This window comes from Trachurus japonicus, chromosome 3 (genome assembly GCF_045865225.1).
Source record: "Trachurus japonicus isolate A0001 chromosome 3, Traja_1.0".
NCBI classification, from domain to species: Eukaryota; Metazoa; Chordata; class Actinopteri; order Carangiformes; family Carangidae; genus Trachurus; species Trachurus japonicus.
The window spans coordinates 36154510-36178185 of NC_140909.1; the positions used below are offsets into that span (position 1 = coordinate 36154510).

Genomic DNA, 23676 nt, shown 5'->3' on the forward strand with positions numbered 1-23676 from the left:
CTGAATATGCAAACTTAATATGAAAGATGTTGATCATCTTCATTTAACCTCCTAATAAAGATAACAGACATGAAGACGTATCAAACTATGATACGGTTGTTGTCTTTATCTTTACATAAAGTCTGTAACTCACTGTTCAGTATTTATTCTTCACCGTTTGGATTCCATATAAATACTGAGTTTAAAACTAAATTACATTTTTTTTTAATTGATGAAGGAAGCTGATCAGCCGAATTGTGGATCAATTCTGATATTGTGGAAACACTTTTTCCTCATATACATGGTTGCCCATAAAGTTGGAATAATTTAGTTTTCAGACACATTCCAATTTTTATTCCTATAATAAAAGTTAACTGTGGGTTTAATTTCTACTGTGATGTGTTTGGAAGAGATTGATCAATAGAGTTTTGAGATGGATACACACTTTATCTATCAGGAATAAATCACATTGTAACAATCATTTCATGAGAAGAGGGGAAAAAAACTTTATGGGTAACCGTGTATAACAGAGGGATATCAACTTCAGGAAATGTTGTCAGTAAGTTCTATCGCCATCAAGTGGTATGGAGAACAAATAACACCAGGAAGACAATCGAGCAGAGGGGAGACTGCAAGATATGTCAACTGGGTCTGTTAACACAAGACGCTGTTTGACTGACTGTTAGATAAACTGGTTTTATCTGACCATAAATGATGATAAAGTCATCTTCCTGCAATTAAATATATCATCTGCTATATTTTTTATGTTTGATTAGTTTTTTCTTTAAAAATAAAATCAAGGCATGTTTTTACAGTGTTTACAGACACTGGATTCAGACTTTAGGACACAATAATTGACCTTATTTGTCATCAATGCCATCATTTGAAATTCCTCTGCTGTAGGAATTATAACCTCTTTACCTCCATAGTACCATTATATATTTTTTAAATATCATCAATTGATGCTAACAAAACTGGAAGTGTGTATAATTCATCAGGAAATAGATCTGGATTTTAATTAATTCATAGTAAGTAGGTTGTAAGTGCACTGTTTAAAATTATACCATTAGGAAATAAAAACAGTTTTAGGTATTTTTGATTTTAGCAAGCACACTCCACGGGCCACAGCAGAGAAGTGTTCTCAGGACTAACGGCTCCATCATGTGGCAGCAAACTGCAAGTATACCATACACTGCACTGTGCATGACCAAAGGAAAAACATGCAGGCAGCAGTTCTCCATTGGGGATGCTTTAACACCTGTGCCTGATTCTAGGTTATATGACATCGGATCAATGAAGAAATTTCAATTTTGGAGGCTACTCATTATATTTTTCCAATTACATATGAAGCTGGGTCTTTGAAAAGACAATAACACATGCATTAGTTTCCACACTTTTAATGAAAAAGACAAAACAACAGGATTTGGTGGTACAAGGGGGAAAAATATAATCTGCTCATTTATCCTTCTCCTTCTGCTCCTTCTCTTTTTTGTCCTTTTCAGCCTTGGCCTCCTCAGCCTCGTGCCGCTTGATGAGTTCCTCTACTTCCTTCTGTTTAAGCACTTTGATTTTTGTTTTTCCACCTTCCCGTGTCAGGGTGGCAATCTCCACTGAAACGTTAAATGTAACATTGTGTTATTATTGTGCAGTTTTTCATTTGAAATCTTATACTTCAGGCAGTTGCACTTAAAAGATCTTTGGCAACACTGCAGTGGACAAACCCTGAGAATTGTGATTAAATGACTAATTCAGTCACTTTGCCTAACTGATCTACATTACTTTCTATAGATGCAAGGTCAAAGAATTGGCAACCCTTTGAATTTAATCTTTTTACAAATGTTGTCATTTGACACTACTGTTTATAACTGAGATTAGTCTTACAAATCAGAGGCACCGTCGTCTCTATAATCTAAACTCCAAAGGAGTGGCCTGCTGTTGCTTAATCTCACCTTTCTCTGCTGACAGCTTGCTGACGTCCATTGTTTTATTGAGGACTTTGACGGCCAGAGCCAGAGCGGAGGACAGAGTCATCTCCCCCTCTTTGAAGTCCTGCTTCAGCATGGACACTGCAGCCTGAGACCAAAGAGACAGAGAGTCAAACACCGTACAGAGGATCAGTGTAAAGTAACTCTACTTTGGTGAAGTGCGAGAACTCACTTCTTCAACAAATGTTATATTAGTGATAAATTAGTGACAGACTTTTGCATTTTTCTACAGGCAATGGTGCTTTTAAAGGGATAATTAACCCAAAAATCAATAATTCACCAATTTTCTACTCACCATCATGCCAAGGAAGGGTTTGAAGAACTTTCTGAGTTATCAAAACACTTTTGGAGTTCCAGGGGGGGTCCGGCTGGCAACGGATTTTCATATAATGGCAGCGGATAGAGTTCACTATTGAATTGTCCAAAACACAGACTGAAACAAATACCTCCATACTGCTCGTCTGTACTGACCCAAGTGTCCTGAAGCCGCCACATAAAAAGTTGTTTGGAAAAAATTAATGTGATCTCTGTTTTTATCCTTGTTATAGCAGTAGCTCCCAGTGGCTCTGTTGATGTTTGTGCGCATGCGCCAGATTTGCGGCGTTCGTTTGCCGTTGTAAACCATTGGATGTATGATGTAAACACAGAAGAACATCTCGCAGCAAATCTCACTCACTGGGAGCTACTGCTACAACAAGACTAAAAACAGAGAATTAACTGAGAATTGAATCAAATTCATTTTTTCCGAACAACTTTTTCATGTGGCGGCTTCAGGACACTTGGGATGTTTCATAGTGTGTGTTTTGGATGATTCAAAAGTGAGCACTATCCGCCGCCATTAGATAAAAACCCGTTGCCCCCCCCGGAACTGCCAAAGTGTTTGTTTTTTTAAAGTATATTTTTGGGCTTTTTTTCATGCCTTTATTTGACAGTAAAAGACAGAGACAGGAAATGGGGAGAAAGAGAGAGGGGGAATGACACACAGGAAAAGGCCGTCCAACGCGGGACTCGAACCGGGGCCACCCGCACGAGGACTACAGCCTCAACACATGGGGCGCCTGCTTAACCCACTGCGCCACTCGGTGCCCCCCCCAAGTGTTTTGATGACTCTGAAAATTCTCCAAATGCTTCCTTGGCGTGACAGTAAGTAGAAAATGGGTGAATTTTCGATTTTGGGTCAAGTATCCCTTTAACAGTGGAAGTCTCTACAATGACACAACAACAACAACAACAACAACTGCAGAACATTGTCTAATGTATGTGTTGAGATCCTCATAATCTAAGTCATTTCAGACTTACAGCGCTGTTATTGCCGATGCAGGTTGCCTTCCAGCCTCCATAGTTACCGCTGGGGTCGCTCTGGTAGAGCTGGAAACCGTAGTGTTTGTCCCAGCCCATGTAGAGCAGAGACACACCGAAAGGCCTTTTTCCTTTTCAGACAGACCACACAGATGTTACCGAACGTTGAAATCCACGAGCGTTTTTACTCAACAATGAAAATACTCTGGACTCTTGTGTACCAGTCAACTAGATAAAGAGATTACTGTGCGTTACCTCCAAACTGTGTGTAGGCTTGCTTGATGTCACAAAGGGCTGTCACCAACTGCTCGCAGGGTATTGGCTCCTGGTACTGCAATAAATATCTGCAGAAACAGGTCAACAGCTGATGGTGATGGTCACAAAAAACCAACTTAGATCCAATATTTGGGAGCAGACAAACAGGAACATGCAACAGCCCCAAAACTTGAATAGACTCTCCTTTGAAATTTACCTCTGTGCAATTAGCCGCAGCTCATTTGTCAGTACATTGGCGTCTGATGTGATCCCGGCAACACTGCAGGCCATGTCTCTGAAAGAGAACAGCACACACAAAACCACGGGATGTTAGACCGACTGAGGCTCTTGTTTTCTTACAAGTATGGGTGCTGAGTGATGGGTGCAGGGCAGGCAGCAGGGTCACTCTCTGGTTCGGTTCACTCACTCATTGAGCTTGTAGATCTTCTCGGAGAAGAACACCTCGTCAAGCAGCTTGTGGATGTTGCGTCTCTCTGCCGCCAACAGCACTCCATCGTTTGCCAGAATCCCCAGACATGTTCCAGCATGACCGATGGCTTCCATGGCGTACTCCACCTGATACAGGCGCCCTGTCGTTCACAGTCAAAATTTTTATTGACCACTATTACTTAAAAGCTGTACAAAACTTTCAGGCCTAAATACCAGAAACCCAGTGGTTCATTGTAAGGTAAAAAACAGTTGGTAAAAGTAAATATGCTTCTTAGGATAACCAACTAAATTTCTCTGATCTTTACAAACCCACAAAATCCACACCATTGTGTTGGTTATGCATGATATCCAATATGTCTCGTGATTTATGGATATATCAAGTAATATGATGCATTGCACACAGCTTATAAACCTTGTAACAATAGTGGGGGCAGAATAACTGACATTTTGTCATTTGCCATTATGTGTGATTATCAGGTGTTTAAAAGAAAAAAACAAAACAAAAAAACAACAACAAACAAACAGAAAACACCCACCTTCAGGAGAAAATATGGTTGTCCGGGAATCATATCTGCGAGACTGAACAGCAAAGAAACAACATATAGTAACTGAAAAGACATGTGAAAAACAAAATGTACGTGCTATGTGAAGAAAATTTAAAGTTGTGCTGCGTATAACAGCAACCTACCATTTTTTATGTGTCTGGAACAATCCTGCAAAATATAAATAAGATGTTTTAAGATGGGACAACCACCACAAATCAACACAGAAATGTAACATTTACACAACGTTTCTAATCCTTTTCATCAGTTATACGTTAAACAGCTAATTAGTAAAAGCAACGTGAATAGTAATGTTTTCATATAATCACCCTAATAGTGACAATTTTGCAATAATAAAGAAACATTTTCTGCAGGACCAGTGCTACAACTGATGCGCTGAGTTAGTAGATTATGCATAAAGGGATATTTCACTACTTTTTCCACATCAGACCAAGTGAAATTAAAGAACACAACGAGTTGAATTATGCAGGTCGGATTATCTCTAGCTATCAGACTCTTTTGAAACCCATCCTCATATTGTGATTTGTTTACACTATTTGTAAAGACAAACCCAGCACTCAGTGTTGAAAGTTTCATTATCTAAGTTACAACAACAGCGACACAGAATAGTGGGACACCGTACGTCTGGTTTCTTAGATAACCTAAATCTCCTTTCTCATATTAATTACACGAATAAATGTGTGAATCACAGCATAGATTTGGACCCAGTCCTCTGCACGCCTCTCTGTATGTCGGTGTGTGACAGCTAGCTGCTAGCTGCAGCTACACACAATGAATCTGCAATATCCGAGCATGCTAACTCGTTAGCATGTTGAAAAGCTTGTTCCATAATACAGAAACTCTTCTAGCTGGGCCGTCACCGTCCGAGGCAACAGTTACAACCACGGCTGAATAAAACAATGCTGTAGTTAATGGTCATTTATCGATTCCTTACCTTTAGAGAACAGGTCTGAGTTAGCTTACTTTGGTCCAGGCAGTGCTCCGGTACTTTCAGTTTGATGCTCCCTCACACCGGATGTGATGACCGCAGGAGTTGTAGCTCGGCAGCGCCGCCTGTCGGCAGGAGGACCGGCCGTATGATACTGATGGTCAGAACATACCGTACATAATTTACATACTTTCAGTCATGCCCTATTGAATGCATACATTTCACTTGTACTTGGTTATTTATATAGTGTATAAACATTTTACTTATATAAATATGTGTGGATTTTGTTGTACTCCCACTGCTGCTGCAAGTGATTCAAGTATTGTAACCCAAATTATCTTTCCATAACATTAAACCAAACAACCATTGAAAACAAAGCCAGGAAGTCTTGCTACTTCTCCCTACAGCCATGTAAACAATGTTGGCAGACAAGCAAAAACTAAAAATAAACCCTTGTCGTCGCCTTGGGAGTGTTCATACATTAATCCCAAAGTGATGCTAATCCCGTAACCACATTGGACAGACAGTCTAAAATTGCCTCTTTTATTATCTTACATTTTGAGCAGTCCTTGACCAACTGAAACCTCATAACAATGTGTAACTCCTATGGATAGCATCTGAACCAAAAAAATGTACTAACTTCCACTGGTGTCAGAAATGTGTGATATATAATCATGGATCTATTACATCCAGGGATAATATACATAGCCTCATCTGACGTGAACGTTTTTACTCCTCGGTTATTCGTAATTCAGGTTTTAACGACGTGACGTGAACGCAGCACGCCTGTGATTGGCTGTTTGAGAGGCATGGCGTTTGAATGGGAACAGGAAGAGCTCTGACAGTTAGCTCCCCAGCTAGGAGTTAGCCAGCTCGTTTTTAAAGAGTCCTCACATCAATTTAGCGGCGTTAATTTAAATTATATATTCAAACCAACTGTTGGCACGAGGTTTAACGGCCAAATGACCCCAAGGACACAGCTTTGAAATAAACATCTGTCCGAAGAGGTAAGTGTTTGAAGCAATGCTAACGCTATGGCTATTTTACACAGGGCTAGCTGGAAGCTAACACAAGACTAGCACATCCAGCAGGTCACATCAGGCGTATTTGATGCAACATCTGCTTTTGTAATCGTTTGTCTTACTTTGTTAGGGTTTAATGTGTGTTAATTTTGACCGTGATTACTCCCGTAGCTCTCGGTTGAGCTCACACCGGCTCGGGAACACGGTGTCCTCTGAGCAGTGTTGTCACTGGGGTCAAGTACAAACTGGTGTGATGATATACAGCGGTGGGCTGAGCAGGAAAGCGACTCCCCCATATGCAACTGTGGATCGGTATCACACTGATCCCTTATACGCAGCAGCAGGACAGGATCAAGTTTCATTAGTGTTGATAGTATAGCTCATTTGTTGTCCTACAGTAGACCCAGTAACTTTAGCAGCAGCTAACTGCTAACTTACAATATATTATATAGTATATATTTATGACACATTATGGCTCTGTGAGTGGTCTTTGATCATGAAGGTCATGAAGGGATGTAAGACAAACCAAGTATCTGTAGTTAATGCCCCACATTGTCATCATGCTCAGTTTTCATGGAGATGTTCCAGCAGCCTTTGTGTGTTGTATATACTGTAGGTCACATTACAGTGTCCAGTGTCAACAATGAAACTCCACGCTTTGCGAAAAACAAATTGACTGACTTCACTATTGTTATTTATTCCGTCAGGCAGGAATCAGTCTGATGAGGGGGCACCTACAGCTGGCAGGATGCAGCAGAAAAGGAACATCCAGATCATTGAATGGGAGGACCTCGACAAAAGGAAGTTCTACTCCTTCGGGGTGTTCATGACGATGACCATCCGGGCCACAGTCTACCCGGCCACGCTCATCCGCACCCGGCTGCAGGTGCAGAGGGGCAAGTCGCTCTACAGCGGCACCTTCGATGCATTCTTCAAGATCCTGCGCAGGGAGGGAGTGCGAGGCCTGTACCGTGGCTTCATGGTCAACACCTTCACTCTCATCTCAGGCCAGGCTTACATAACCACCTACGAGCTGGTGAGGAAGTACGTCTCCCAGTATTCTGAGGACAATACGGTCAAGTCGCTGGTGGCGGGCGGCTCGGCCTCCCTGGTCGCTCAGAGCATCACCGTTCCCATCGACGTGGTCTCTCAGCAGCTGATGATGCAGGGCCAAGGGGAGCACCTCACCCGCTTTCGGCTCAACTCAAACACGGACAGTGGAAAGCCCAAAAAGGTGTTCGGCCAAACCAGGAACATTATGGCTCAGATTTTTGCTGTTGATGGTTTCCGGGGCTTCTACAGAGGATATGTGGCTTCTTTACTCACTTACATCCCAAACAGTGCAGTCTGGTGGCCTTTCTATCACTTTTATGCTGGTAAGCAATGTAAACATGCACTAACTGCACATTATCTGAAAATCCTCAGCTTATGTTACATCTGTAGTGAGAATGAATTCCAGCAGTCCTTGCCATAAAGGGTCTGTGTGTGTGTCTGTGTTATGTTTTACAGAACAACTCTCCAAAATGGCTCCCAGTGACTGCCCTCATCTGATTCTACAAGCCATGGCTGGACCTCTAGCTGCTGCCACTGCCTCGACTGTCACCAACCCAATGGATGTGGTTAGAGCCAGAGTACAGGTAACTGTTGTTTACTGTACATCTGTAATGATAAAAATAAGTGTAGTTGTTTTCCTATGTGGAGAAACTGAGCAGAAAAGTGCCTCAAAGTGCACAGTCCATTATGTTTAGTCACACATTTTTCAACACGCGATGCAATAAATGTTAATAATTACTCTCTTTTCTTTGTTATGCATGTGTAAGGTCACAAGTTAGCACATAGCTCCTCTGTCATTTTCATACTTATACATACATATGAAGGACGTTTTTCCATCCTGACCATACCACAAGTAAGTTTGTGCCGTGGTCACAGGTTCACAAGCCAAGTTATTCCCTGGAGTGGAGTCAACCACCAAAATGAATAAGTATTGTGTGTAGGAGGGACTGTTAAGGGATAGTCCATTATGTTTATTTCTCTGTGTCCATCTGTACATACTGCACAGCTCTATATACTGTACATTGTGTACATATTTTTTACTGTAGTTTTTTTTCACTATAGCTATTTTATTTAGTCTGTATTAATATTTTGTTGCAATTGTATTTTTTTGTTCTTAAACTTATTCCATTAACTATCCCTCCTTTTTGCTCTTTGCAACATGTCACATTCATGTAGGTGCATTAACTACTTGGCAATAAGAGCTTTTCTGATTCTGATAATGTCTTAGAGGAGCTATCCCATGACATTTCCACCTCATTAAAGGGCATTTCCAGTCGTCATCGATGTTTACCTCAGATATCAGGTCACCATCAGGTCATCACTGCAGCGTGTGGACATTTATATTTGTTTCTGTTCAATAATCTAACGTTTTTTTCAGTGTTCATTAATGGGCTCTGGAATAATTTTAAAATTGTTCTGTGGTCAGGTAAGTAACGTCCTTTTGACCATCATTTTAAAGCAGAAGTAAGCGATCCGGTCGTTTTGGCTAACTTCTTGTCAGCCGATAGAGTTAGCAGTCCCCACCCTCGTCCCTACAGTACGTCACCACATTCATGCGCATCCCTTGGCTGCACACACAGAGAGGACTGCCCCTTTATGCCGTTCTCTCTCCTCATTGGATAAAGCTTGTATCCTACAAGCTTTATTTTTTCTCCTCAGCTTACAGCAGAGCAGAGTGACTGACAGACCCGTGTTTCAGACCAAACGCTCTATATAAGCGATTGCTGTCGGAAAATATAACTATTTAAGACTTATATTAACACAAATATTCCGCTTACTTCTGCTTTAAATTTTAAAATTCGTTTTACAATTAAATTAAATCAAAATTCGGACTTACTGCGGCTTCCGCATTGTTCCTCTCCGGGTCAGAGAACACAACAGTAGAGGGACTCTGAGGCTTGATTACGACTGGAAATGCCCTTTAACCTGAAATATTGCAGCAAAGTTTACATATAATTAATTGGCATATATTTAACAGTGAGCAAATTCAGCTTCCAATGTAGGTGTTGCCTTTTTCCCACGTTCAGATCAATTTATTATGTATTATATGTGTGTTTTGTCCAGGTTGAAGGGAGGAACTCAGTCATTGAGACATTCAGGCAGCTGATCAAAGAGGAAGGCTTCTGGGGTTTGACCAAAGGACTGTCGGCACGCATCATTTCATCCACGCCCACCGCCATCGTCATGGTGGTCGGCTACGAGACGCTCAAAAAACTGAGTTTGCGTCCCGAGCTGGTGGATTCCAGACACTGGTAGAAGACGTGTCGAGAAGCAACATACGGACCACGTGCCATTTTAGCCCTCAGCCCCAAATTAAAGCTCCTGTGATAGCACTGGATTAAAGAAAGGTTTGTTTTGAATAACGGCCTGGGAATCAATATGGAATCAGGCCACTTTAAACTCACAAACTCTCTGTTTAAATCTGTGGTTGACCTTTCGTACCATCCCGTCGGTTACAGATTAAATGTCTGGCCATTAAAATTCATACCCAGGTTTTGCCGTTCGTTTATATCGCCGCTTTACAAGGTTGCTGCGTTTGAGTGCAAATGGAAATAGCAAGTGCGGTATTGTTTTAACGCAGAGAGATGCAGACGGATTGATGCAGTGGCTCACTCTACAATCATGTCTAGGTGGAGAAAAGTGGAACTCATCACTGACAGTCTGTTATTATCTTCCATAATTTGTGCTGACAACAAACTGTGCAGGGCCCAAATAAAAAAACCTGGTTTTGATCAGGATTTGGAGAAAGGTCGAGTAACTTGTGATGACGCATTCACATCAGCATTAAACAAATCTCTCCCACGTTTTTTTTTTTTTTTCCGTATGCTCACCAGTCTGGCGTCTGTTCTGCAGCTCCTTTTTTCTCTGCCTTTTTAAATTGCTGCCTTCATAGTGTGAACAGTCTGCTTTATGTTTTTAACTGCTGAATGTGCAACAGAAGAACAGTAGCTATTAGAAAATGTAACGTGGCAGTTTTTTATGTTATGTTGTGTTTATTTGTACAGTTGAACTGTACACTGCACAAATCAAAATCTCCATGCTAAACATTACGCATAGAAGGCAACATTTTCTCAGACATTCTGTAACATAGTCCTCTGCTGTATTATTGACACTATGGAGATCGTATCTGGCTGGTAACCACCAGGAGGTTGATAACCTGTGAGAGAAGGCGAGTTGAAGTGCAGTAAGCAGAAATAATGCTGTTGTGCTGTTGTAACAAGTAAATGTTTTAGTGCAATAATGTAAATGTTTTATCCTCTTCAGCACAAAATGTGATTGTACAGTATATTTCCTATAAACCGTGTGAATAACATCATGCGTTGTACCTAATTTATTTTATTGTTTGTTTTGGGGAGTTTCTGCAAGTTATTAGACTGATCACTACAAAAGTGTCCAAACCTCCAAATTTCACACTGTCATGTTTATTTTTCATTTGTTTTAACATGAATAACTTTGGGCACTGAGACTCATGCTGTTTGTTGCTTCTTCTTATTTTTCATTTCTGCTTTAGTGATTTTTTTTTTTGGAATTTCAAAGTAATAGTATTTAAATATGACAATAGCTGTTGTCACTGAAGATAGAATAGTAAAAGGCTCTTTTTCTTTTGCTTGAAATCTGACACTTTGTTTAGATAAAGCCACATAATTTGATAATGTCTTCTTCAATAAATTTGCTCAGGCCACACCAGAATGTGTTAACATTGCTGGTATGTGACGAAATCTGGATAATCTTGTTTTATTTGACTATAAAACTAAAATTAAAAATAAAAAAAATCTGGATGTAGGGGAGGGAAAATTGACTCTGGTCCATTTTTATTTTCTTTGCACAGCTTTAAGTGTGACCACACTAACCAGAACTGACCTGCCGTGTAGAGAATACATGTGGCTTCTCATCATGTGTCGTCCCAGTGTGTCATGGTTCATCTGTTTGCTCAATAAAACACCACAACTGCTCAACAAATTTGTGTTTTTACTGTGTTCATAGCAGAAGCTATATAATTTCTTAGTCCCATTCAAAGTGGGCTCGTTTAAGGAGTTCCTGCAAAAAGGGGGAATTGTTTATTTTCACTATAATTCCTTCCATGACGATGACCTCGTGTTATTTGTTCATTTCTGTAATAAAACATGTCAAAGTCAAACTCTTATCATATGGGGACCCTGGAATAAAATCTTGTCAAACCGAGGTCCGTGGTTTGATTTGTGCTTTTTTTTTTTTTTACTCTCGTCCTCTGGGAGGTGAAAATGTGATTGTGTGGCCTGAGAAGTTAATGTGTTTCCTTGATGTTCTCATAACCGTGGGGCATCAATACGTCTTACTGAAGGTGACACTCTGACATCAAAGGTCACGTTGCGTTACGGTAGTTAGGTAACGAGATGAGAGGATTCACTGCGGTACGTCAGCTTAGATTAAATACAGTGTTTTTCCTCACAGTTTTTTGTCTGACTTGCCTCCAAGGACAGCCTCATGACATTCAGTATGAGTACGATTCTTCAGCCGGTCATAAAAGATTCAACCTGCAGCGCAGTTTTGATTCTTCAAAAAAAGAAAAAGCTTTGGAATAAAACAGATTTTATATCATTGAAGTATACAGCTCTGCTCCTTCTGGATTCGTTTCATTCTGATGCATAATGACGGTTTTCCCTTCACAACTGCGACAGCTCACCTGAAACATAGTTAAGTCAGATCAAAGCAAGTAAATCATTAGAAATTCCCACATATGTTCTAAATCTAAATTTCCATGCACAGGGCATTAGATGGCAGCAGACAAAGCTCTTAGCTCTTGTATTTTTTCCCCTCCAGGCTCGTCACACATCCTCAAACTTTCCCCCTGTGCTGCACTCTCAAACACTCACTTTCCCCTCCAGGAAATAAAAACCACCCAGGGACCAACAGATAAATCTACTGATGAATGAAACAAGCAAGGAGGCCCGGGCGAAGATGGCGGCGGAGGCCTTCTTTGAGCTGACACTTCCTGGTGGGATGACGGAGTGCTCCCTGCTCTGCTCTATACATTAATTATCAAGCAGTGTCTGGAAGGCACTTTGTCAAAAAGACTGATGAGGTGGTGTCACAGAGGAAACAAATCTGACTTGGCCGGGGTTAGAGGAAGGGCCCCCTCATTCTCATGGGACGTAACGGTGGTAGCTCTGCCAGTGTGTATGTGCGAGTGAGTGAGTGTGTGTGTGTCTTTGTGTGTGTGCGTGCATGTTGGATAAAAGGCGGGATAGTCAAAGCACTGAGTGATTGGATTGTAATGAAAGGACTGTTGTGTAATCTGTTTTGCAGCCCTGGCCAAAACGCTTTGAGAAGTGAAGCAGCAAAAGGACAAGTAGGTGTCAGAGAGGAGCTTTCATTATCCATCCTCAGTGTGAGATGATAAGACAGGTTCACTGGGAACTCATCATGTACTTACATAAATGTGTCGTCCTTATGTTTGTCTTGAAACAGCACTCCCAGCCATATGTTCACTGAAACACTTCCTGGTTGCCGATTCCCTCCTAACTATGTTCCAATGAAGTGACGAGGGATAAAACCTTCTGTCCTGTCTGAAATTATACTCCTGTGAGGCCCTAGGGATGAAAAGACGTTATTGAGCTCCTACTGACCTCCACCACACATGACAGCATCTTTATTTTTCCAGGAACGCAAAAAATGAACCATCAATCTAAATCAAAAATGAGTCATCAATGAGTGAATTAAAGGTGTTTAGTTTAGTTTTAGTTTATTTCCTCCTGGCCAGTAGGTGTCGCACTCACACTCGCCCGCTCTCGCTCCAACCTTCAATTGTACTGGTTGCCAGGTACGCCCATGGATGTACTGGGTACGCCAAATACCTGAGCGGTTAGTAGCTTAACGCAAACCGTATTTAATGAGCAGCAGCTCCAGCGTTGACAGCGGACTGAATCATTTCACACTAACTCACCTGCAGACGAACTTGACAAACCCGCAGCATCCTGCACCGGAAACGTTACAATACAGGCTGACCGTTAGTTAGCATTAGCACAATGCCATTTTCTCCACAGAGAGATATCAGGATCTGACCCCCCCCAATAACAACAATACTTTTATTCTGCACCCCTCTAGACGTTGGATGTAGGCTATTATTTTTGAAAAATTTAGCGTTTTGATTAAAAAGTTGTAGCTATAACCTTTAACAGAAAATTCACATTACAGATTTTCTGATGATGAGTAGCCTAATCAAAAAGCCAAAAACTCTATTTTCTCCTATTTTTTAGCATTTTGAGGATTTTAACCAGACAAAAGCCATTTCAATAACCCAAATGATTAATAACATTATACAGACATTGAAATGAAACATGGGGCTCCTGGGGGCCCTGGTGGTCTTGGGGCCTCAGCAGTCTAGGTGGCCAAGTAGTTATGTTATGAAGTGAATGCAATTATAAATTGTCCTGTGTTTTACTTGACACTACGTCCTTAGTGAGCAAAAGGTGAAAGAACAGCAGCATAAAGTAGGAATTTGTTCTACAAGGTTTATATCTGATTTGTATTAATCAACTTCAGTTGAACTTCAACATGAACTTTTACACAGATCACTGACTGTCTCCTTCATTTCTTACACTGATATTAGGAACAAAGGAATCTCTTGTTTGTAAGAGACCAAAAACTCAAATCTACATCAGGACATGTGAGTATTACTTAAAGACAGATGAACCTATCCTTAAAGTACCAGTCTTTTTATTGGCCGCGACCACAGCTGAATAGAGGACTATGTATCATACCAAAGACTGGTTTACACAAATTGCAAAAACTGATAAATAAATAAAGTAAATTTCAGTAGTAATTGCAAATATCTTATACATGTTATTTGCCTAAAACCTGTGCAAACATCTGCCACTGCGATCTGCTCATTTATTTTATTTATTCAAAGATGTGAATTCAATTTTCTTTATGTGCTAAAATCATCACAAGTTGTTCAACAGCAGAGTGCTGACATCATTGTTTGAATGGATTATATTGGAACTACTTTTTACCACAGAAGACGACGAGGTCTGTGGATGTTCAAACCTGTCGACAAGATACAACTGGAGATAAGTGAGATTTTTTTTCTTATGAATTAGGGTCTCAATCCTCCATATGAAAAGGAAAGTGGCTGATCCTCTGTTCAGCTGTGGGTGCCAATTAGAAATCTGTGAATGAGACTGATACTTAGAGGCTCTAGGAACACATATTTGGGTGAATGCACCATTGAATTCCACAAACTCAGTCAGATCTTAGTCAGAGATGAGACACGAAGTCCCTCCAACCAAGACATCATTCATCCCTATCATTAAAAGAAATCTGTAATGAGCATAAACCATTAAGGGAGCGTGTGTGGGAGAGGAAGCGGGGGTAGAGGGGGTTTCGTCTGCTGTGTGGGTTCATTGCACACAGGGAGGAGAGGAGGAGGAGGGAGCACAGGGACGGACGGAGGGAGAGAAAGAGGCTGAAGAAAAGAAAAAGGAGAGCAGAGGAGACAACAGACGACAGGAAGACAGACAGACAGACAGACGTGTGGAGCAGACAGAGCCATCAAGGAAAATGCCCGATTTTACAGGATCCTGGAAAATGAAGAGCAGCGAGAATTTTGACGAGTTGCTGAAAGCCCTGGGTGAGGACAGTCTGCTGTTTCTCCTGAATGTGTTTTAGTCTGAAAGGTTTCTCAAATTGATGACTGAGCTTGTCAGAGGTCTGTTATACCTGCTCTGTAGACAACCACACCTGGATTACAGACAGACACACACAGACAGGCTCATTTAGAAATGCTTGCAGAGCTGACTGATGGTAAGTGAAGAGTATTTTTTTTATTTTTCCAGTGTAAAAACAGCTTCGGAGGCTTTAGAGGTGACGAATATTTGGTTAAATTCACACAAATAAAAGCTACAATTACAACTCTAGTCAGATTTAAACTCCATAACACAGGCTTTTACTGCAGGTTACACTGAAGCTGCACCGCACAGCCAAGAAGTGAGGCAAGGCTGGTTTTAATTAAGGGAGGAGAGGAACAAACTCCATGTCCTGCTGTACATGTACCAAAGCTGAGTTAGAGTGATGGACCACGAGAGAGAGAGAGGAGAAACAGACCGAAGCGGTTCTCTCATCTAATTGTTTGCACTGTGACCGTGTGACAGAGAGAGGGTTAATGGTTTTTCCACTCGTTTTGGAGGAAGGAGTGGATCAAGATCTACAGGAGAGCTAAACAAAGCAAAAAGGCACCGGCATTCCTCCCACTCATCACCTTGTCACCGCGCTCTCCATTCAGAAAACGGCTGATAACAATCTCTCCTGCAGCTGCTCCAGGCTCCTTCTTTTGAAATATGAAAACCAACAGCTTAGTACAGTGATATCGTCCCCTGACAAATAAAAAAGTGATTTGTTTCCATGGTGGCAGACACCTCTAACCTCCATGCTCCATCTCTCTCTGCTATATAAGCTTCATCCACTGATTTCTTTTCCTCACCAGCCCTTCTTTGGCGCCAGAGCCAGACAGAGGGAAAAAATGTGATATGACACATCTTAATGGAAATGGAGGACATGGATCTAACACATGTCAGTTTTATCCATTCATGTCTCATCAGCTCTACGGTGGATTTACAGCGTGTTCTCTTGTTTTCAGGGGTGAACGCCATGCTGAGGAAGGTGGCGGGGGCGGCTGCATCCAAGCCCCACGTGGAGATCAAGCAGAACGGCGAGAGCTTCTACATCAAGACCTCTACCACGGTCCGCACAACGGAGATCAACTTCCTCATCGGTGAGGAGTTTAATGAGGAGACGGTGGACGGCAGAAAGTGTAAGGTAATTTTAAATAACCGCCTAAACTCAGTTTGTATGTCTGAATCACACACCGGTATCTCTGACATCTTTAGAATAGGAACATATGGACATTTGTTAGCTCCTTGAGTTAAAAATGTGTCTAGGAAGTTGCATTGTCCCACCTGCATTTGAACACATCACCATGGAAAAGTAAAAAACAGACAGATCAGTTGCAGCACAACAAAAAAGAGATTAAAAATGGATTAAAACAAGAGTGAACTTTGCAAGCTGAAGCAGGTTAATGTGCACAGAAACCCATTAGTCACTAAACAACAGGCTGAGTGTGTTGTGATGCTTTACAGACTGACAGGAGGAAAGAATTAAACTCAGTTCTCCCTGATCTCTTGTCTACCACTCGTGTTTTACTGCTGACCTGCCGTCAGCCAGGTGGGACTGAGGGGATAAATATAAGGAAAAGCTCATTAAAGTGCTGCTTTTCTATAGAGCTTGGCCACTTGGGAAACAGAAAACAAGATTTACTGCAAACAGACTCTGGTGAGCGGGAGCGGGCCGAAGACCTTCTGGAGCCGAGAGCTCAGAGGAGACGAACTCATACTGGTGAGTAGCAGTGATGGGAATAAAGGCATTACTTTTTTCAGTAAAAAAAAAGTTAGGCTACTGTTACTTGACTCAAGAAGACAAAATAATACACCCGTTAAAGTGTACCTTGTATAAAAAGGTACACTTTTTTTCAGTCCATCAACTTAGTCGAAACAAAAGCTGTTTATCTGGAACTAGCCAACTCACTCAGTATTCCTCCACACAGGCAGGGAGGTTAAGGTTATGGTTAGGTATGGTTGGTATGGTCCAACATATGACATATTTGAGCATTTTATAAAAAATGAAATAGTTACTTTTCGTGGTAATTAGTTACTTTTATAATGTAATAATTTAGTTTACTAAGTCGGTTACTCTAATAACAAGTAAAGTAATTTTTTTTTTTTTTTTAAGTAACGTGCCCAACACTGGTGAGTAGAGTGTTCAATTCAAAGTAAAGAGAACAATGTGAAGATTTAAAGGAATAGTTCAACATTGTGGCAAATTCGCCTATTGCCATAATCCTTATAGTCATAGGAGTAGGTTCATTACCTTTAATTATCGGTGCATGCAGATCGGCGGGGCAGAGACGTGAGCTGCTCAGTGAACACAATGGAGGTGAATGGTACAGGTCCCCTGTCCCTCAAAACTCATCAAATACACCATCTAACAACTCCAAAACATTCTGGTGGACAAGTTGTGACCTGCACGTTCACCACGCTATGAGATAATCATGTATAATTATGTAACATTACAACACATCAAGCAAATACTCGGAACTACTTGCGCTTTTGATATCACTCCGCCCAGCGGCCGTGTCCGGACTGTAGTTCTGGCTACACGTTTGCCTAGAAAACAACTCCGTCTCGTAATGTTACAAAATGTTTAACTATCCCTTTAATGTTATCTACAACCAACTGAGTGTTTATAACATCAGCTGTACTCAGGTGTAGTTCTGTCACCTCAGGATCGTCATAGCTGTTCAGGATCACCTCTTTTCTTTCTCTACATTTTCCTCCATAAGCTTGTGGCTCACAATGTGATGAGAGCAGGACACTGACTCAGTGCCTCCCAGTTTCATCTGAAGTCTCTCTTTTCTTTGGAAGTGGAATGAGTTGTCAAATTTGGAGGTGGCCCTCTTTGACCACAAGAGCCACTTTCTGCTTCCCTCTGTGCCAGGGACCAAAACTGAAGGAGACAGTGTGAAGCGCACAGCTGTCGTGGCAGCACAGCGTGGCCTCTCCTCAGAGGAACACTTTCATATTTTGGCTCATTTAGCTTAGCTTAGCATGGAGAGGGAGGGGAGCAGCCAGTCTGGCTCTGTGCAACGGTAACTACATCCAGCTAGCAGCAGCTTTAAAGCTCGCTAATTAGCCGACTGTCTCATTTGTTTAAATTTCATGAAAACCATATGCTGTGGTTTTTGCGGGGAGGTTACTGGACGGGCTATTTCCTGGCTGGGAGAAGTTGCTTTCTGGCGTCTCTGCTGGTTACCTGGCATCCTCACAAAATGCTTTTGTTTTCAAAACAGCTGCAGCAGTTAGTCCATTAACCCACTAATTGATTAACAAATCAGTGATGACTTATTGAAGACAAAGATGCATATTTAAACAGTTTTCAGTCTACTGTGATAATGAAAATTGAATATCTGTATTTTCTGTTTTGTTGTTGTTGTTGAGATCAAACATTTAATCTAATGACACCAGAAATTCTTTCTTTCTTTTTCTTATCTCATCTTAAATACCAAAACGTTGATCGAGAAAGAATCTGTAGCTAATTCAATCTGAGTTGAAACCTAAGTGTTCGTTTTTACACGGAACACAATTGAAGGCTTCATATTTACTGTCCAAACATGAGAGCGATATCAAACTCTCTGCGAGAAAGCAAATGATTTCCCAGTGATGATGGTCATGCCAGCAGAATCCCTGCAGAAGCAGAAACTAAAACAAGACAGATGGTCAGGAGAGGCCGTGACTGGGTGGTTACACCAGATGTGAAAATGTCAATATTTTTCCAAAATACTTTGTCGTTCCTCACAAATGTCCTTAAACTCCCATGGCCACTTGAGGCAATCATCCGTTCCTTGTATTTCCTCCCTGTTTCTCCACACACCCTTATCTGTCAGACAGAACATCCCAACGGCATATTAGTGGAGAGACGTGCAACACAATTGACGTTTATTATTCTTTTATTTGATAGAGATCTTGTTCCTCTATCGTCTGCAGGATCCACATAAAGAAAAAACGACACTAAAGGCTCAAAGTGAATTATTTGTTGCGGTGTGCGGCCGGCTCCACTGGGGGGGGAACGTAAATCAGATTTCAAAAGGGATAAATGAACTTTTCCCTGTCATATATTTGCTGTTAGATGCTGCATTCATGATCTTGCATCCATCAGAGACACTTCTGCCTCCAGTTCCTGGCAGGTCATGATGGCTAAAGACAAAGCAGTCTCTTCCCGTAAACATCTGGGATCCAATGTGTTTGGGTTTATTGGCCAGATGCGCACAAGGCTGCTGCGTCCAGTTTGGCTTTGATGGAGAACGCGTCTTTACTGACTGTGACTCACCTCTGCAGAGAGGCAATCAGGAAAACATTTGCACGGGGCTGTAATTTGGACTGAATGCTGGTCTTCTAAAGGGGAACAAAGCTTTAGACCAGGACCAAATCTGGTTTTATTCAAGATAAGGGTGTGTGCGTCTGTCCGCGCCGGAGCGATAGGCTGTAATCTGAGAGGTATATGAGATTGAGTCATTGGAAAGAACCTTGACTTTCAAAGAGGAGATTGTGAGTCTGAATGCGATACCAGCGAGGAGGGGAGAACTCCGATTTATTCCCTGCTCTTGTGTAATATAAACATCGCTCCCTCATGTTACACCTCCACTCAGGCATTGTTTAGATTTTAAGATTATAGTGATGTTGCAACAGAAATATTCGGCTTTGAGGTGACGGACTGAAAAAAAGAGCTTTTTTTTCCAGTGATCTGAGCGCTGAGGTCAGTACCTGAACACATCAAAGCTCAAATCACCTTCAATTAAACTCCAAAGAGAAATCTAAACAATGAAGGGGTGTGTTTCAATATTGCCTTAATGACATTTGGATTTTAAATCCAGCATGGCCGGGCTGCCGTGTACCTCACCGGGTTGAGCAGGCGCCCCCATATGCAGAGGATACAAGTCCTCGCTGCAGCCGACCTTGGTTCAAATCCCCAATCTGGTGGCCCTTTGCTGCATGGCTCGACCTCCTCATTTCCTGTCTCCCCCAACTATATTATCAGTTAAAACCAAAAAGCCCCCAAAAATATACTTAAAGAAAAAATAAATAAAAATACAGCATGGCTCAGAATAAACAGAACAAACAGCAACTAATTCAAGATAGCTGCTGCAAAGATATGAAGTTAAATTATAGACTGTAAAACTGAATCATCGTTTCTCTGCTCACATCACTTCCTGACAGCTCAGTGTGCAGCCTGGAGAAGAGCTGCAACTGTCTGTAGATTAATCGATTGATTTAACAACAGTAAATGATTAGCCGTTCCTCCCTGTTTGTATGAGGTCGGTAAAGTCATTTTCAAATAAAACATCTTACATTTCATGTCTCCAGCCCTTTAAGGAATATCAGATAATCTAATCAGGATTTTCTTCCAAATTTAAATTGATTAACCAATAACATTATAGGCAGAATTAATCAATCTATTTAGTTGTTAACCCTATAATGTTTTAAGAGGTAAAAACTGTTGTAAAACTGATATTGAAAGGGGCTCACAAGCAGCATTACTTTTTTCCCCCAGTAGAACCATTTAAATAAATCGTCCAGGCCAATTACTTTGGCCTTTTGAAAATATATTTTATCACTGAACATAATGCAATAAGTCAAAAGAAAGTGCAGTGTACACATGCAAAACTAGGTGTTGAGATATTTGAGAAACAGTATTAAAGTTATACAGTTTGTCCACCGGAGGGCAACAACAAGTTGGTTTTTGCAACTGCAAAATAATAGTCATTATGAATTCATTTACAAAGCACCACTCAAAGCAATATCACAAATGGAAAAACAGAATTAAGACCACTCGCTTCTATAAAGGTTACATTTTTTTGTAAAATTATAAATATTCACATGAAGCAGTGAATTTGGAGTCAAACTTTGGCCCAACCTTAAAACCAGACCATCAGGTGAGAAGTGTTCGGAAAAGGAGACGCTGGAAATGGCTTAATCATTATGAATCCTGGTAGTATTAATGTTAAAAACACATTTAGTCTGATACATGACACAGCATACGATACGGATATCAGTCTTGGCTGTAGTCAGTACTGTATGTATTGTAGTGAGACAGTTGTGTCAAAAATGTGAGGAGTTCAGGATAACTAATATTGGCCTGTTTGACTATACAGTACTAACTGCTATTTCTTTTTTCTCTATCTTTACTCCTTGTCTTCACACTCATGGAAACATAGTTTATGTTTAATACATTAGGGATTCTTCATCACCAGTGTATTTGTCACCCTCCTCTGTTCACCTCTGTTATGGAAAGTACCAGTTTAATATTCTGCTGCTACTGAACACTTCTCCTTGTTAACGTCCAGAGAGCTGAGGTCTAACACCACCACCCATCTCCTGCTAATGACTTCACTCTCCTCTCCGCTCACGGAGGAATGTGATCGATCCTTCCGCATAAACAGAAAAATTTATCTTGAATAAAAGCACCGGCCAGCAGATGAGGCAATTAGGCTCTCAGGGAGAGATGGATGGATGTGGAGTTTAATGAAGACAACATGTGGTGACTTACTGCGCTCGCTGATCAAAGATGGGTGGACTGTAATGACCATTTGGGGAGTCTGCCGTGAAAGGGGGAAGAGGATAAATGCTTGAGAATGATGAACTTCTCTGTCAGTAGTTTATATGAAGAGCCTCAACCTTGTTTTACATTTCAAGGCAAAAAAAGAAATATTGGTTTTTAAAGCTTCATACGATCCTGCACTGGTTTATTTACATGAAGGGATTGAGATCAGGTGAAATTGTGCGGCTGTGATGACGTCCTGGGTCCAAATCTGTGTGTGCGCTCTCTTTAAATTGGCCTCATTGATCAAGCTGTGGGGAAACACCCTCATGTTTCCTCCAGTTAACGTCTCCCTCGGCATCGCGCCGCGCACCAGATGGAGCCATCTCAGGTCCATCTTTTACGTCTCCAGCCTTCCCACTCTGCCATGCTGCATGGCCTGAGCTAATGATGATGGGTGGCGCTGCATTTACCCATAATGCTACACCCCGGGGACACCCATAAATCTTTGGACACGGTCACACGCGCTCTTAACTCAGGACGTCCCATTCATCCATTCTTCATCCATTTTGAAGTCAGTTTTTTGTTGCATTTGTTTCCTTCAGCATTCCTCATCATGTCATTAATCAGCCTTTACACACTTATGTAACAACAAATGTGTTACCATGGTACTGGAAGAAAATCTACAGATGTGTGGTGTGTGTATTATGCCGACCTACAGCAGCTTTAGAGGAACATGTGTAAGAGTTAGGGTGGAAAATAACAAGGTAGATTATTCAAGTACAATGCTACTTTCAATGTTCCTACACATTTGAAATTTTAAAATTCCATACTTCTTCCAGACCCTAATTTCCAGACTTCTCTGTAAAAAAATTCAAATAATTTGTGACATTTGAGTGATTAGATGTGTATCATGTAAACAGATTATGCAATTAATCATTTGTTTTCATTATTGTGAACTTGTATGCCATTATGTCACCAAATAATTTCAAGGAAATTGTAGCTATAGGCACAATAGTGCATACAAAATAATTAATCTAAATAACTTCAGATAAGACCAAATCGAGATGAGTATTAAGATATATATATAAATTCCATTTTCCATACTTCTCCAGACCTGGAAATGTATAAAATCAAATTCCATATATTTTCATTCCACTTCTACTAACAGGTGATTCAGTTATCTACAACCTCACTGCTAGATACTGAAATTGGCTTGTTCATTCCCTTCCACCAAGCTCAAATAAAATACTAAAATATTCAGTTGTAACTTTTGCAGAAGAAAAGCTTGATTTGGTATTAATGGGTTGTTGTTGTTTTTTAAAAGATCAGCATTAATCAAATTATCAAAACAGTTTGATTCATTTTCTGTTGATGGACTAATTGGTTGCAGCTTTCTTGTAAAAGAACCAAACAAAAGTGAAAAGAAGATCATGCTGTTGGTGGTGATAACAAATTTTTGTCCCTTCCCTCTCGATTTCGTTTCAGATCTTCGGAGCCGATGACGTGGTGTGTACAAGGATCTACGTACGTGCATAATACAAGTCCATGTCCATCAAATTAGTCAGTCAGTGTCTCAACTGTTTGAGTATAAAATTTCATAAAAATAATTACTCCAAGAAAAACTGTTCTTACATTTAGTAGTTTGCATTTTCAGCTGAATACCACTGCTTTCTACATTTTTGTACATAACCTTTCTGTCCTTAGAATTCAATGATGAAAATCTGATTCCTTTTAGTTACATTGTTCAGCTCATGCTTTAGACCTTGAGACGGATCATCTGAAGAACTTGCTGATCAAGATTTTTATGGCAATATTCAGTGTATGGACTGTTGTTTGCAGAGGGGACTCCTTTCACCTAAAACATTAATGGACATTTGTTTCACATTTGTATAGTTCTAGTTCCAGAAATTGGGTCAGAGGTATGGTCAGGATTTTTTGGCTAAAAATAAAAATATTGTTATAATAAAAATGATTCTTTTCAACTTCAAACTGAAATTATTACTGTTGAAGACATT

The 23676-nt window shown here is 40.8% G+C and overlaps 3 protein-coding genes across 3 annotated transcripts; 2 read left to right on the plus strand and 1 right to left on the minus strand.

Moving 5' to 3' along the window:
- Positions 1-1362: 1362 nt before the first annotated feature.
- LOC146990322 (proteasome subunit alpha type-4) lies at positions 1363-5548 on the minus strand. Its single transcript, XM_085771846.1, has 9 exons — positions 5466-5548; positions 4657-4681; positions 4505-4547; positions 3946-4108; positions 3736-3813; positions 3519-3607; positions 3264-3394; positions 1929-2052; positions 1363-1589 (listed from the first exon to the last, which is right to left on the minus strand). Exons 2-9 carry the CDS (start codon positions 4657-4659, stop codon positions 1435-1437), a joined length of 786 nt encoding a protein of 261 aa, XP_085627972.1. The 5' UTR covers positions 4660-4681; positions 5466-5548; the 3' UTR covers positions 1363-1434.
- A 705-nt stretch (positions 5549-6253) lies between these two features.
- slc25a44b (solute carrier family 25 member 44b) lies at positions 6254-10864 on the plus strand. Its single transcript, XM_085771749.1, has 4 exons — positions 6254-6466; positions 7189-7857; positions 7991-8118; positions 9599-10864. The coding sequence occupies exons 2-4, from the start codon at positions 7230-7232 to the stop codon at positions 9788-9790; spliced, it is 948 nt and encodes a 315-aa protein (XP_085627875.1). The 5' UTR covers positions 6254-6466; positions 7189-7229; the 3' UTR covers positions 9791-10864.
- Positions 10865-14943: 4079 nt separating this feature from the next.
- LOC146990324 (cellular retinoic acid-binding protein 1) lies at positions 14944-23564 on the plus strand. Its single transcript, XM_085771848.1, has 4 exons — positions 14944-15143; positions 16149-16327; positions 16790-16903; positions 23147-23564. The coding sequence occupies exons 1-4, from the start codon at positions 15074-15076 to the stop codon at positions 23195-23197; spliced, it is 414 nt and encodes a 137-aa protein (XP_085627974.1). The 5' UTR covers positions 14944-15073; the 3' UTR covers positions 23198-23564.
- Positions 23565-23676: the final 112 nt, after the last annotated feature.